The following is a 14,888-nucleotide window of genomic DNA, read 5'->3' as shown; positions in this document are numbered from 1 at the left end:
ATTAGAGAGATTGGTCTATAATTTTCTTTTTTTGTAATATCTTTGTCTGACTTTGGTATGAGGGTGATGTTGGCTTCATAGAAAGAGTTAGGTAGCTTTCCCTCCTGTTCAATTTTTTTTGAAGAGTTTGACTAGGATTGGTACTAATTTTTCCTTGAATGTTTGGTAGAATTCACATGTGAAGCCATCTTGTCCTGGACTTTTCTTTTTGGGGAACTTCTTAATAACTAATTCAGTTTCTTTACTAATGATTGGTTTGTTGAGGTCATCTATTTCTTCTCGAGTCGATGTTGGTTGTTCATACCTTTCTAGGAAGTTGTCCATTTCTTCTGCATTGTTGAATTTATTAGCATAAAGTTGTTCATAGTGTCCTCTCATTACTTCCTTTATTTCTGCAGGGTCAGTGGTTATGTCTCCTCTTCCATTTCTGATTTTATTTATTTGCATCCTCTCTCTTCTTTTTTCACCCTCACTAAGGGTCCATCAATCTTATTGATTTTCTCATAGAACCAACTTCTGGTTTTTTTTATTTTCTCGATAGTTTTCATGTTCTCAGTTTCATTTATTTCTGCTCTCATCTTCATTATTTCTTTCTTTTTGCTTACTCTGGGGTTAGTTTGCGGTTCTTTCTCTAGTTCTTCCAAATGGACAGTTAATTCCTCCATTTTTGCCCTTTCTTCTTTTTTGATGTAGGCATTTAGGGCAATTAATTTCCCACTTAGCACAGCCTTTGCTGCATCCTGTAAATTTTGATATGTTGTGTTTTCATTTTCATTTGCCTCAAGATATTTACTGATTTCTGTTGTAATTTCTTCCTTGACCCACAATTGTTTAAGAGTGTGTTGTTGAGCCTCCATATATTTGTGAATTTTTTGGCACTCTGCCTATTATTGATTTCCAACTTCATTTCTTTATGATCTGAGAAAGTGTGTCGTATGATTTCAGTCTTTTTAAATTTATTGAGAGTTGCTTTGTGACCCAGCATATGGTTTATCTTTGAGAATGATCCATGAGCACTTGAGAAAAAGGTGTATCCTGATGTTGTGGGGTGCAATGTTCTATAAATATCTGTTAAGTCTAGCTCATTTATTGTATATTCAAATTCTATCTCTTTATTGATCTTCTGTCTAGATATTCTGTCCATTGATGAGACTGTGGAATTGTCTCCAACTATTATGGTAGATGTGTCTATTTCTCGTTTCAGTGTTTGCCTCATGTATTTTGGAGCATTCTGGCTCGGTGCATAAATATTTATGATTATGTCTTCTTGTTCAGTTGTTCCTTTTATTAATACACAGTGTCCTTCTTTTCTCTTTTAACTGCTTTACATTTGAAGTCTAATATGTTGGGTATTAGTATAGCTTCTCCTGCTCTTTTCTGATTGTTATTTGCATGAAATATCTTTTTCCAACCTTTCAGTTTCAATCTGTGTTTATCCTTGAGTCTAAGATGTGTTTCCTGTAGACAGCATATAGATGGGTTCTGTTTCTTTTTCAGGCAAACTTTTATTTCAGATAAAAACAGAACACCTAGACAGTGTTTCAAGAGGTAGAGAAAAACCTGAGTCCTGTTTTTTAATCCATTCTCCCAGTGTATGTCTTTTGATTGGGGAGCTTAATCCACTAACATTTACTGTTATTACTGCATGGGTAGTATTTTCTCATACCATTTTGCCTTTTGGATTTTATATGTTCTATCTAATTTTTCTTCTTTTTACCTTTACCAATAGTCTTCATTTCTACACTCTTCTCTACACCACGCTCTCCTGTCTTTTCCTATCTGTCTCTAGTGTTCCTTTTAGTATTTCTTGCAGAGCTGGTCTCTTGTCACAAATTCTTTCAGTGATTTTTTTCTCTGAAAATATTTTAATTCCCCCCCTCATTTTTGAAGGACAGTTTTGCTGGAATTAGAATTCTTGATTGGCAATTTTTCTCTTTTAGTAACTTAAATATATCATTCCACTGTCTTCTCGCCTCCATGGTTTCTGCTGAGAAATCTTTGCAGTCTTGTTGGGCTTCCCTTGTATATGATGGATTGCTTTTCTCTTGCTACTTTAAAGATTCTCTCTTCCTCTTTGACACCTGACATTCTCATTAATAAGCATCTTGGAGTACGTCTATTTGGATCTGTTCTCTTTGGGGTACACTGCACTTCTTGGATCTGTAATTTTAAGTCTTTCATAAGAGTTGGAAATTTTCAGTGATAATTTCCTCCATTAGTTTTCCTCCTTTTCCCTTCTCTTCTTCTGGAACACCCACAAGATGTATGTTTGTGTGCTTCATGTTATTCAGTTCCCTGAGTCCCTGCTCATATTTTTCCATTCTTTTCCCTGTATTTTCTCTTGTTTGTCGGATTTCAGATGTTCTGTCCTCCAGTTCACTAATCCTATCTTCTGCCTCATGAAATCTGACATTGTTGGCTTCTGTTTTTTTTTTTTTCATCTTTTACTGTGCCTTTCAATGCCATCAGTTCCATAATTTGTATTTTCAGATTTTAATTTCTTCTTTTTGTTCATTCCTTGCCTTCTTTGTATCTTCCCTCAGTTCATTGATTTGATTTTTGATGAGGTTTCCATGTCTGTTCCAACATTCTGAATTAATTGTTTCAACTCCTGTATCTCATTTAATTGTTGGTTTGTTCCTTTGACTGGGCCATATCTTCAATTTTCCTAGTATGATTCATTATTTTTTGCTGGCGTCTAGGCATTTAATTACCTTAATTAATTTATTCTGGAGATTCTTTTCACTTTTTTTACCTAGGATTTTCTTGCTGAATGACTTTGTTGTCTCTCTGTTCTTTGACATTTAGTTCAACTTATTCTGGATCTCTAGCTTAGGTTTTAACATATCAGAATTTTCACTTTTTGTTTACTTGTTTCTTGCCTTTCCTGTATGGTGCCTTCCCCCTCCCCTGCTTTACATATTATAGACCCCAGTCAGATTTTCCCAGATCAGAATGCCTCTTCTTAGGAGGAAAGAGTCACCTGGGTCAGTTTTCCATGAGGGTGAGATCCAGCAGATTGAAAGGCTTTCCTCTGAAGCCTCTGAGCTCTGCGTTTTCCCTGTCCTGCCAGTATGTGGCGCTTTTCCGCCTGTGGGTTGTGCCAGCATAGGGTGATGCAGTACCTTTAACTTCAGCAGACTCTCCCTGCTAGGGGTGTGGTTGAGACAGAGGAGAGGTTGTAGGCTGGCTTTAGAGGCTCCACTTCTCCAAACCCTGGGGTGTGAATTCCTTGAGGGAGGGAATCCACCTGAGCTGGCCCCCCCCCCCCCCCAGCTAAGCCACAGTGTCCAGACAAACGCTCAGACAAGCTTAATTCTGCCTATGCCTGGGGCAGTTGGAGCCTGAGAAGTCTTGGCACTGTATCCAAAGAGTAGTCAAGTCACAGAAACAGCCACAAAAAAGAAAAAGAAATATCCTTTCCAGAGCCGACTCCTGTACCTTGGGTTTGCCAAACAAGAGTTTAAGTTGGTAGGTTGCTTTGTGTATCTTCAGGTCCTGTGTGCCCCCTCCTTTCTTCAGGGCCCAGACCCTTTCAAGTATTATATGCTACAGATCCAAAAAACCTCTGTTTCTTTTTTTTTCTTTTTCCATCAGCCCTGCCCCTCTGCACTGGGGCAAAAACCAGCAACCTCCACTTTGACTGGAGGTTCAGCTGAGCTGGGGCCTACTTTTAGTGTCACAATTTGTTAATTAATTCCACAATTGGAGCTTAGTTGTGGTCAGCCCCTGCAGCTGCTAAATTCTCTTTCCTTTCCCCTCTGGGATGCAGCCTGTGGGGGAGGGGCACCGGCCACCACAGTTCGGGGAACTCACGGTTCTGGGTGGGGTCACAGCTCGTCCAGACTGGGGTACACTGTGTGTTCGGTCACTGATGGGGCCCCAGCAGTTGTTCCATACTGTTCCTGGCTATTAACTAGCTGCTCTGGAGAACGAATTAAATCCCAGACGTCAGTAAACTGCCATCTTGGCCCCTCTGAGAGTTTTTAGTGGTAGTATTCACAACCATATTTGTTCACAAATAAAATTTGTCCATCTTTTTGATGTAATTAACAGCATATCTATTGAAGATAGGCCAATTTTTCCAAAAAAGGATTACATAAATTCCATCACACCCGTCACCCCCTTCCTAACTAAAGAAATCCATTAAACTGTTCTGTAATTGAGGGAAAATATAATTGCTTGCCTACTGAAATAGCCACCTGTAGGATTATTAAACTCTGTCCCCCACAAAGACATGCTCAGGTCCTAATCTTTGGTCCTTTGGGTGTAAACCCTTTTGTAAATAGGATTTTCAAAGATCCTTTTAGTTAAGGTGAGGTGAAACTGAATCAAGATGGGTCTTGATCAATTATGACTGGAGTCCTTATAAACAGGAAAGTTTAGATACAGAATCAGGAGACAGATTGCTACATGTTATGGTTGTAGAGATTAAGTTATGCCAGCAAGCCACCACCAGAATGTACAGATTTCAGAGAAAACTTTATCCTGGTGACACTTTATTTTGAACTTTATCCTCCAAATAGAATAAATTCTGGTTGCTTGATTACGCCATCTGGTCTGTGGCATTTGTCACAGTAGCTCTGGCAAACAAGTACTACCCTTTTCATCACTTGAGGGATTTTAAGCGTGAATGAAACATGACCCCTGCTCTGGAGAAACTCACTGATAAATGGGAAAGACAGAAACAAACAAGCTCTTAACACTTTGTGGTAAATATTAGGAACATAAGCTCTTATGGGAATGTGGGCAAAGAATGGTGTTCTTAAGGGGATGTTACTGTTTTTCAGTATTTATCTGAAAATTTAGGTAAATGTTGCTATGTATTATGGAAAGATGCTATCGGTTTTTTTCTTAGAAACCTAATTTTTAAAGATTACTTATAGACCCATCGGTCAAGAGAATTATTTTTTTAATCAGTTTTTTAAATTAATTTTTAAATTTTTAAAAAATATAACAAACACAAACATTCTTAACTTATGATCATTCTATTCTACATATATAATCAGTAATTCACAATATCATCACATAGTTGCATATTCATCATCATGATCATTTCTTAGAACATTTGCATCAATTCAGAAAAAAGAAATAAGACAGCAGAAAAAAATTCATATACACCATACCCCTTACCTCTCTCTTTCATTGATCACTAGCATTTCAATCTAAATTTATTTTAACATTTGTTCCCCCTATTACTTATTTTTATTCCATATGTTTTACTTATCTGTTGATAGGGTAGACAAAAGGAGCATCAGACACAAGGTTTTCACAATCACACAGTTACATTGGGAAAGCTATATCATTATACAATCCTCTTCAAAAAACGTGGCTACTGGAACACAGCTCTACATTTTCAGGCAGTTCCCTCCAGCCTCTCCATTACATCTTAACTAACAAGGTGATAGCTATTTAATGCATAAGAATAACTTCCAAAATAACCTCTCGACTCTGTTTGGAATCTGTCAGCCATGGACACTTTATTTTGTCTCATTTCACTCTTCCCCCTTTTGGTCAAGAAGGTTTTCTCAATCCCTTGATGCTGAATCTCAGCTCATTCTAGGATTTCTGTCCCATGTTGCCAGGAAGGTCCACATGCCTGGGAGTCATGTCCCACGCAGACAGGGGGAGGGCAGTGAGTTTGCCTGTTGTGTTGGCTGGAGAGAGAGGCCACATCTGAGCAACAAAAGAGGTTCTCTTGGGGGTGACTCTTAGGCCTGATTTTAAGTAGGCTTGACCTATCCTTTGTGGGGCTAAGTTTCATATGAACAAACCCCAAGATTGAGGGCTCGACCTTATAGCTTTGGTTGTCCACACTGCTTGTGAGAATACCAAGAATTCAACTTGGGGAAGTTGAATTTCCCCCCTTTCTCACCATTCCCTGAAGGGGATGTTACAAATACTTTTTTATTCACTGTTCAAATCACTCTGTACAAACCAGCAAAATCTCATGCCCTGCTCAAGGTTCCGTGTACTTAACAGTGTTCACTTAAGCTGTCTACAGAAGTTATATTAGGAAATGCATTATACAAATGTAAATTTTGTCCCAAATAAACTTTTTTTGCTTTAGTGTCACACATAAGTTGAAATTTTAAAATATTAATTACCATCTATTTTCCACACCCTGGAGTAATCACACCCCTTTGTTCTTCCTCATGCAAAAACATCTTTTTAATTTGTGCATTTAGTCACTATCATTGTACACTCATGGCATTCCTAGATTATACCATCTCAGTCTTTATCGTCTTTCTTTCTGATTTCATTTGTGCCCCCAGCCCTCCTCCCTCTATCATTCTCACATTCAGCTTCATTCAGTATTTTAGCATAATTGTTTTAGAGTTAGGTAGTATTGTGCTATCCATTTCTGAGTTTTTACAATCAGTCCTGTTGCACAATCTGTATCCCTTCAGCTCCAATTACCCAATATCTTACCCTATTTCTGTCTCCTGATGGTCTCTGTTACCAACGAAATATTCCAAGTTTATTCACTAATGTCAGTTCATAGCAGTGAGTCCATGCCATATTTGTCCTTTTGTTTCTGACTAATCTCACTCAGCATAATGTCCTTAGGGTCCATCCATCTTATTACATACTTCATAACTTTATTCTGTCTTACAGCTGCATAATATTCCATCATATGTGTAACCACTCTTCTGATGATGGACATTTTGTTTAATTTTGTTTAATTTTGAGGCATTCCCATTTCTTTCTTTCTTTCTTTCCTCAGTGCTCTTGCTTTGGGTATAAGGTCTAGGAAACCGCCTCCTATTATAAGATTTGTAAGATACTTCCCTACATTTTCTTCTAACAGTTTTATGATCTTAGATCTAATGTTTAGGTCTTTTATCCATTTTGAGTTAATTTTTGTATAGGGTATGAGATATGGATCCTCTTTCATTCTTTTGCATGTGGATATCCAGTTCTCTAGGTGCCATTTATAGAAGAGATTGTTCTGTCCCTGGTGAGTTGGCTTGACTACCTTATCAAAGATCAGTTGTCCATAGATGAGAGGGTCTATATCTGAACACTCTCTATTCGATTCCATTGGTCAATATATCCATCTTTACACCAGTAACATGCTGTTTTGTCCCCTGTAGCTGCATAATACGCCTTAAAGTCAGGTAGCATGAGACCTCCAACTTCGTATTTTTTTCTCAGGATACTTTTAGCTATTTGGGGCACCCTGCACTTCCAGATAAATTTGGTTATTGAAGAGAATTATTTTAAATGAAGATGATGAGCAAGAGATGTGGGTAATAGGGAATATTTGAAATGGGTTGAGTTGGTGGGCTATATCAGACTATCAGATCAGGAGGATGGAGACTTCTAGCTCCTGGTCCAATGCCCAGGACAAAGTAGGCAGTAACCAAGTTAAATAAGCAAATAGTAGATTGGTACAGATACAAAACAGAATTTGAAGTACATTGGTAATATGTGTAATCAGAGACCTTGGCCTTATCTAAATGTGATAGTTCTTAAAATTGAATATAATACTAGCATTATAGAAATATAAAGAATATAAGCACATGCAAAGCAGAGGAAAATAATCCTTGGTTGTGGTGCAGTTTTCAGTCAGTAACTGGACTAATTAGGATAATAATGTATCATCATTTGTTAATAGTATGTCTACATTGGCTTCTTTGATGTCAGAAATTTACCTTGCTCCTCCCATATTATCTAAATTGTAGCATCACATAGAGTCCAGTATACTGTGTTCACAGTCCAGTGAACACAGTCCAGTGAACACAGTCCAATCCAGTGTTCACTCGTGTGGATGAAAGTAAAGATACGGCATATAAAGCCACTGCAGTTCAGCAGAGGCAGAGATTTGCTGTCAGTCTCTGGTGCAGAATACTTAGAAGCAGACTTTTTAATGGAATTTAAACTTTTGACTTTTAAATGGAGTATAAAGACTCTAAAGTTTCAGCAGAGGCAGAGACTTGTCTCTGGCGTGAAATACTTAGAAGCAGACTTTTGAATGGATATTTTCAGTTGACATCAATTCTTTTCACAGAGTTTGAAACTGCTGAGACACTTCTCAATTCAGAAGTTCATATGCTCCTAGAGCACCGAAAACAGCAGAATGAGAGTGCAGAAGATGAACGGGAACTCTCAGAGGTCTTCATGAAAACCTTAAATTACACAGCCCGTTTCAGCAGGTTCAAAAACAGAGAGACCATTGCCAGTGTCCGTAGGTGAGTGCTAAAAGGAGGTTTTTATTCATCCAAACTCTTGAGCTTCTGTATGTAGAACACAGTTTTCTTCCCCTTCCTCTTGAATTTAATGTAAATAAAATCATCTCTGAATTTAATGTAAATAAAATGTAATGTCTCTGTCAAAAATGTAAAAACTGCTTGTAAGGCCAAATTCCCCCTTTGACTGCTTTCTCCTAGTTACCTCCCTGCAAAGTCACTGCTTTTAGTTTGGTGAGAGTAGCCCTCCAGGTCTTTTCCATGTATTCACATAAACACCTCTAAGCAGATGTAGCACTGTTTTGCGGTGGTTTGTTTGCTTTTTAATAAGAGGCGCTTACTTCACTGTGTGTTAGTGAATTCAGATCTCTACGGGAGCATTCTCTCTCTGGATTTCTGTTTTACTTTTCCAAAGGTGACTGACTTCTAGTCTTGTTCCTAAAGTATTCCTTCTCAGGTTGGGTTGGGTGTGCTTGGGAAACACAATGATGTTCAAATGGATTGGAGGCTACAGGAATGCATATGTTCCTGAGGTACCAGTTTTACATGAAAGCAAATAAATATCAGTATATCATGGTGTAAAAAAAAATAGTATATAAAATTAAGTCATGAGACTTAAAAATTTGCAGTTGCAGAAAGCCATTTCAGTCTGTGCCTCCAGATCCTGTGGGGATCCTCCTTTGATCTACTTTGTTGAAACAATTTGAGAAATGCTGTCATAGGAAAAAGGCAGATGGACAAAAAAATGTAGATATGCAGATATTCTTTGGAGAGCTGTTTATAATAATAAGCCAAATTTAAAAACCTAAACCTTCAACAGTGATTGAATAAGTTGTGGTAAATCCATTTGGTGCACTACTCTATCATCATTAAATATTCTGGTAATACGTGAACTTGAAAGGTATTCACATCTGTTAAGTGGGAGAAATGAAGGAAGTAAAACACTATATGAAGTATAATCTGCTTTAAAAAGATTGGAAGGAAATATGCAGAGCTTCCATACAAACCACAATCTGTTGGACCCCATGACCTATATAAATAAAGGTGGACATGTGTGTTTGTGAATAAGAGATCTTAATATTGTAAAAATGTCATTTCTCTCCAAGTTAATGTATACATTTAATGCCATTCTAGTTTCCTGAGGCATTTTGAACATCTAGACTTAATAAAATGGGGAGAGGGATTTAATAGAATTATCTTAACAAATAAGAATTGTCAGTACAGTTTTTAAAAGAATAATGAAGGGGAATTTGCCCTACAAGATATTAAAATACATTAATAAATGAGAATAATTAAAATAATCTCACTTAGGCATCAGAATCATTAGAAAAGAATAGCAAATTCAGGAACAGACGAAATATGATTCTACTATCATTTTAAATGAGTCCATTACCTAGTAAAGATCATACTGTTAGTTGGGAATTTTTTTGAAACAGACTTTGTACTCTACCTTATGATTTGCGCCAAAAAAAAAAAAAATGCCCAGGGAATTGAAGATTTAAATGTAAACTGATTGGTAAAAGTGCTAGGTGATAACATGAAGGATTGTATTTGTTGTCTTGGCTTTGGCCAGCAGGACTTCTAAGTGTGGAGAAAGCTGACAGGTTATAGTTGAATATAAGCCTCATGAGGGCATGGACTTTGTCAAGTTCACTACTGGCGTTTCTAGGTCATTGTAGGCACTAAATAAATATTTGCTGAATAATTAAATGAATTTGCACAAACATCTTTAAACTTTCTATATCAAATAAAATGCCATCTATAAAATTTAAGTATAAATTGGGAAAGTGTTGATAGCCTTCATATTAAGAGCTCAACGAATAATTAAGGAAGAGATGGGAATCCTTAGATCTTCCCAATAGCACGTGGTTTTAGAGTGTCCATCCTATTCCTTCTGCCACCCAGAAATTTTCCACTTGGCTTTGACGCCTCCAGTATTCTTTTGTGCTTCCCACATTCTACTCCCAGGTCTAAAGTTCACTTTATGCAACATTTGTAATGTGCGGATTTATTTTAGTCTTTGCCTATGCTGACCTCATACCATTACATGTGAAGCTAAGAATGGCAAAATTCTTCAGACTCTTCATCTCCTCTCAGTGATTCAAATGTTTCAACGATTAAAAAAAAAGAAAGAGATGACATTCAATTTTATAAAACGAACTTAGTCTGTTAGAACTTCAGATGGCTCATTTGTTCACATGAAATAATGTTCATCCTCAAATAAATCAAAGAAATGGTAATATATCCGAGTAGATTTAAATAGGTTGAAGAGAATGGGAACCCAATGTGCTAGTTTGAAAGGATGTATGTATCCTAGAAAAGCCATGTTTTAATCCTAATGCCATTGTATAAAGGCAGCCGTTTCTTTCTAATCCCTATTCAGTACTGTATATTTGAAACTGCAATTACATCATCTCCCTGGAGATGTGACTCAATCAAGAGTGTTTGTTAAACTGGATTAGGTGGAGACGTGTCTCTACCCATTTGGGTGGGTCTTGATTAGTTTACTGGAATCCTGTAAAAGAGGAAACTTTTGGAGAATGTGAGAGATTCTGAGAGAGCCAGAGAATGACATAGCCACAAGACGCAGAGTCCACCAGCCAGCAACCTTTGGAGATGAAGAAGGAAAATACCTCCCCGGGAGCTTCATAAAAGAGGAAGCCAGGAGAGAAAGCTACCAGATGATGCTGTGTTCACCATGTGCCTCTCCACTTGAGAGAGAAACCCTGAACTTCGTCACCTTTGTGAATCAATGTATTATTCCCTGGATGCCTTAGACTGGACATTTCTATATATTGGCTTTAACTGGGATATTTTCTCAGCCTAAGAACTGTAAAGTAGCAACTTACTAAATTCCCCTTTTTAAAAGTCATTCCGTTTTTGTTATTGCATCCTGGCAGCTAGCGAAAAACACCCAGTTTAACAAGTAAGCAGGCATTTCCTTCGTTTCTGATTTCATTGAGCCATTTCAAGGCTCAATCTGTTACTGCATCTCAAAACCCTTCAAAATGGGCATATCCTTTGTCTGAATAAATCTGCTTTCAGGAATTTATCTTCAAGAAACACAATAAACAAGCACACAAGGAAGTATATTTACAATTATATTAAAAAGGTGTGTTTTAAAATAGTGAATAATAGAAAACGGCTAAAAGAATAGGAAATTTCATGTAAAAATCAGGGCACAGCCTTTCAATAGAATGCTGCATTCAAGATAGAGTTGTGCACTACCGTATTATCAAGTGAGAAAGAAGCCAGTTGGAGAATAGCATTTGTTATGATTCCTTTTGTTAAAAAAGTTGTGGGTACGGATAATCATAATTATATAATACATGTAATTATACACGAAGGGAGGGAGAATCTTCATGAAAACCTTAACCTTGATTATTATAATTTCATGTGATTTTCGGCTTATTGGTATTTTTTGGTATTTATATTGTTCGTGAGTGCATGTTCATTTCACAACAAGCTTCGGCACACATACACACGACATTTTGAACTCTTTCTCATGTAGCTAAGACTGTAACATTGCGTTTATGGAACCAAAGTCACTTTATTAAGTGGCAATTAAAAAAACAAATTGGGCCATGGTGGCTCAGCAGGCAGAGTTCTTGCCTGCCATGCTGGAGACCCAGATTGGATTCCTGATGCCTGCCCATGCCAAAAAAAAAAAAAAAAAAAAAAAACCCAGAAATGTGTGGATTTATGTTCCAAAACAGAAAAATGTTTGAAATAGTATACCAAAATGATAATGTTAGTTAGGTCATGATATGAGTAGCTTTTACTTTTTTGCCTTTCTCTTTTTTTAAATTTTGAGCATTGACTTACATTCTTGTAGTAAAATGATTAGCATAGTAAATGTTTTTTGTTTCTTAATGGAGAAGATCCACTGAGATTAATAGGGATTATTGATGATCCTCTCTGAAACTAAATTTACTATAAATAAGCTCTGTTTTAAGAGATGGATTGAGAAAATCTGTCTTATATTAACATTCCTTTATGTAGTTTGAACATTTCTAGTACATTTAAAGGATGATGCAGTTAACATATATTTGCACAAAGGCAGGCATGCCTGTATTTATTAATCGTTAAATAAATGTTAAAGATGTTAGAACACTGTAACTGAAGGAGAACAAACGTTCATCCAATTGTGGAGGAGAAAATTTATTCCTCATCTTGTGAGAAGGGGCACCTAGCCTAACACAAAATGGTGGCTGGCTGGCGAGTCAAATAGTAGAAACGCAAGAAGGTATACCTGTGCCTGACCCACAGACCCTCCCCTGTTTCTCCACTGATTGAATACTCTAGGGGTTACAGCCTATCCTGGAAATCTAACTAATTTGAGCTTCCCCCTCTAAGTTTCCCCATTCTATTATGTTTTACATTTGTAATGACCCTGGCCATTAAGGATTTGGCGCCAATTCTAAGCTTACATCAGAGGCCCTCCCTTTTCCTTGCTTGTGTCATCCTCGTGAGAGCTAAGCTTAGTTTGATTCTTACAAAAAGAGAATTTCCTTCAAGTCAAAATATCTGATAAATTTATGGTACTCTGTGGAAGCAGCCAAAATGTCCATCAACAGATGAGTGGCTAAAGTCGCTGTGGTATATACATATGATGGAATATTTTGCAGCTGTAAGACAGAATCAAGTTATGAAGTATGTAACAGCATGGATGGACCTTAAGGACATTATGCTGACTGAGATTAGCCCAAAACTAAAGGACAAATACTGTATGGTCTCTGATATTGTTCTAGTTTGCTAGCTGCTGGAACGCAACACACCAGAGATGGAGTGGCTTTTAATAAAAGGGGATTTGTTTTGCTAGGTCTTCAGAGGATAGGCAGCTAACTTTCATCTGAGGTTCTTTCTTACATGGGAAGGCTCAGGGTAATCTCTGCTGGCCTTCTCTCCAGATCTCTGGGTTCCAGCAACTTTCCCCAGGGTGATTCCTTTCTGCACCTCCAAAGGCCTGGGCTGAGCTGCGAGAGCTGAGATATGAGGTATGCCGAGCTGCTTGGGCTGTGTTACATTGCGATCTCTCATTTAAGCACCAGTCAATTAATTCAAACGTCAGTCTTTACTGTCTATCTTTCCTTCTGATTTCATTTGTGCCCCCAGCCCTTCTCCCTCTGTCATTCTCACATTCAGCTTCATTCAGTGTTTTAACATAATTGTACTGCAGTTAGGTAGTATTGTGCTATCCGTTAATGAGCACCAGTCAATTAATTTAAACGTCATTCATTGCAGCAGGCACGCCTCCTAGCTGACTGCAGATGTAATTAGCAACAGATGAAGTTTATACCGTTGGCTCATGTCTGCAGCAACAAAACTAGGTGCCTTCACCTGGCCAAGTTGACAACTGAATCTAACTACCACAGATATGAACTGACATTAGTGAGTAAATGTGGAGAATTTCATTGGTAACAGAGACCATCAGGAGATAGAAATAGGGTGAGATATTGGGTAAGTGGAGCTGAAGGGGTACAGATTGTACAACAGGACTGATTGTAAAAACTCATTAACGGATAGCACAATACTACCTAACTGCAGTACAATTATGTTAAAACACTGAATGAAGCTGAATGTGAGAATGACAGAGGGAGAAGGGCTGGGGGCACAAATGAAATCAGAAGGAAAGATAGACAGTAAAGACTGAGATGGTATAGTCTAGGGATGCCTATAATGATAGTGACTAAATGTACAAATTTTAAAATGTTTTTGCATGAGGAAGAGCAAAGGAATGTCATTAGTGCTGGGTATTGAAATAGATGGTAATTAATATTTAAAAATTTTAATTTATGTGTGAGAATAAAGCAAAAAAATGTTTATTTGGTACAAAATTTATATTTTGACTAGTGCAGTTCCTCATATAACTTATGTGGACAGCTTAATTGAACACCATAGGTACATGGAACCTTGAGTAGGGCATAAGAGTTTGTAGGTTTGTCCAGAGTGATGCCCCAATAAATCCCAGAGTGATTTGAGCAGTGAGTAAAAAAGTATTGCAAAGTCCCCTTCAGGGAATGGTGAGAAAGGGGGAAAATTCAACTTCCCCAAGTGGAGGATTCTTGATATTCTCACAAGCAGTGGAGACAACCAAAGCAATAGGCTGAGCCCCCAATCTTGGGGGTTGTTTATATGAAACTTAACCCTGCAAAGGATAGGTCAAGCCTACTTAAAATTAGGCCTTAGAGCCAACCCTGAAAGAACCTCTTTTGTTGCTCAGATGTGGCCTCTTTCTTCAGCCAACGCAACAAGCAAACTTACCACCTTCCCCCGTTTACGTGGGACATGATTTCCAAGGGTGTGGACCTTCCTGGCAACGTGGGACAGAAATCCGAGAATGAGCTCAGACTCATCATCAAGAGATTGAGAAAACCTTCTTGACCAAAAGGGGGAAGAGCAAAATGAGACAAAATAATGTCAGTGTCTGAGAGATTCCAAAGAGTCAATAGGTTATCCTGGAGGTTATTCTCAAGCATTAAGTAGATATCACCTTGTTATTCAAGATGTAATGGAGAGGCTGGAGGGAACTGCTTGAAAATGTAGAGCTGTGTTCCAGTAGCCATGTTTCTTAAAGGTGATTGTATAATGATACAGCTTTCACAGTGTGACTGTGTGATTGTGAAAACCTTGTGTCTTATGCTCCTTTTACCTACCTTATCAACAGACAAGAAAAACGTAGGGAATAAAAGTAAA

General features: G+C 37.7%; 1 protein-coding gene across 1 annotated transcript in view; it reads left to right on the top strand.

The window, feature by feature from the left end:
- Window positions 1–14,888, top strand: part of LOC143677421 (DNA-directed RNA polymerase II subunit RPB4-like) — a 97,657-nt gene that overhangs the window by 79,608 nt on the left and 3,161 nt on the right. Inside the window, exon 5 of the mRNA XM_077153358.1 lies at window positions 8,015–8,195. Within this exon, the coding sequence (XP_077009473.1) occupies window positions 8,015–8,195 (181 nt within the window). The remainder of the gene's footprint in view (window positions 1–8,014; window positions 8,196–14,888) is intronic.

This window comes from Tamandua tetradactyla, chromosome 3, assembly GCF_023851605.1.
Source record: "Tamandua tetradactyla isolate mTamTet1 chromosome 3, mTamTet1.pri, whole genome shotgun sequence".
In the NCBI taxonomy this organism is placed as follows: Eukaryota; Metazoa; Chordata; class Mammalia; order Pilosa; family Myrmecophagidae; genus Tamandua; species Tamandua tetradactyla.
The sequence above is the reverse complement of the archived record's forward strand: the minus strand, read 5'-3'. Positions and strand labels throughout refer to the sequence as shown.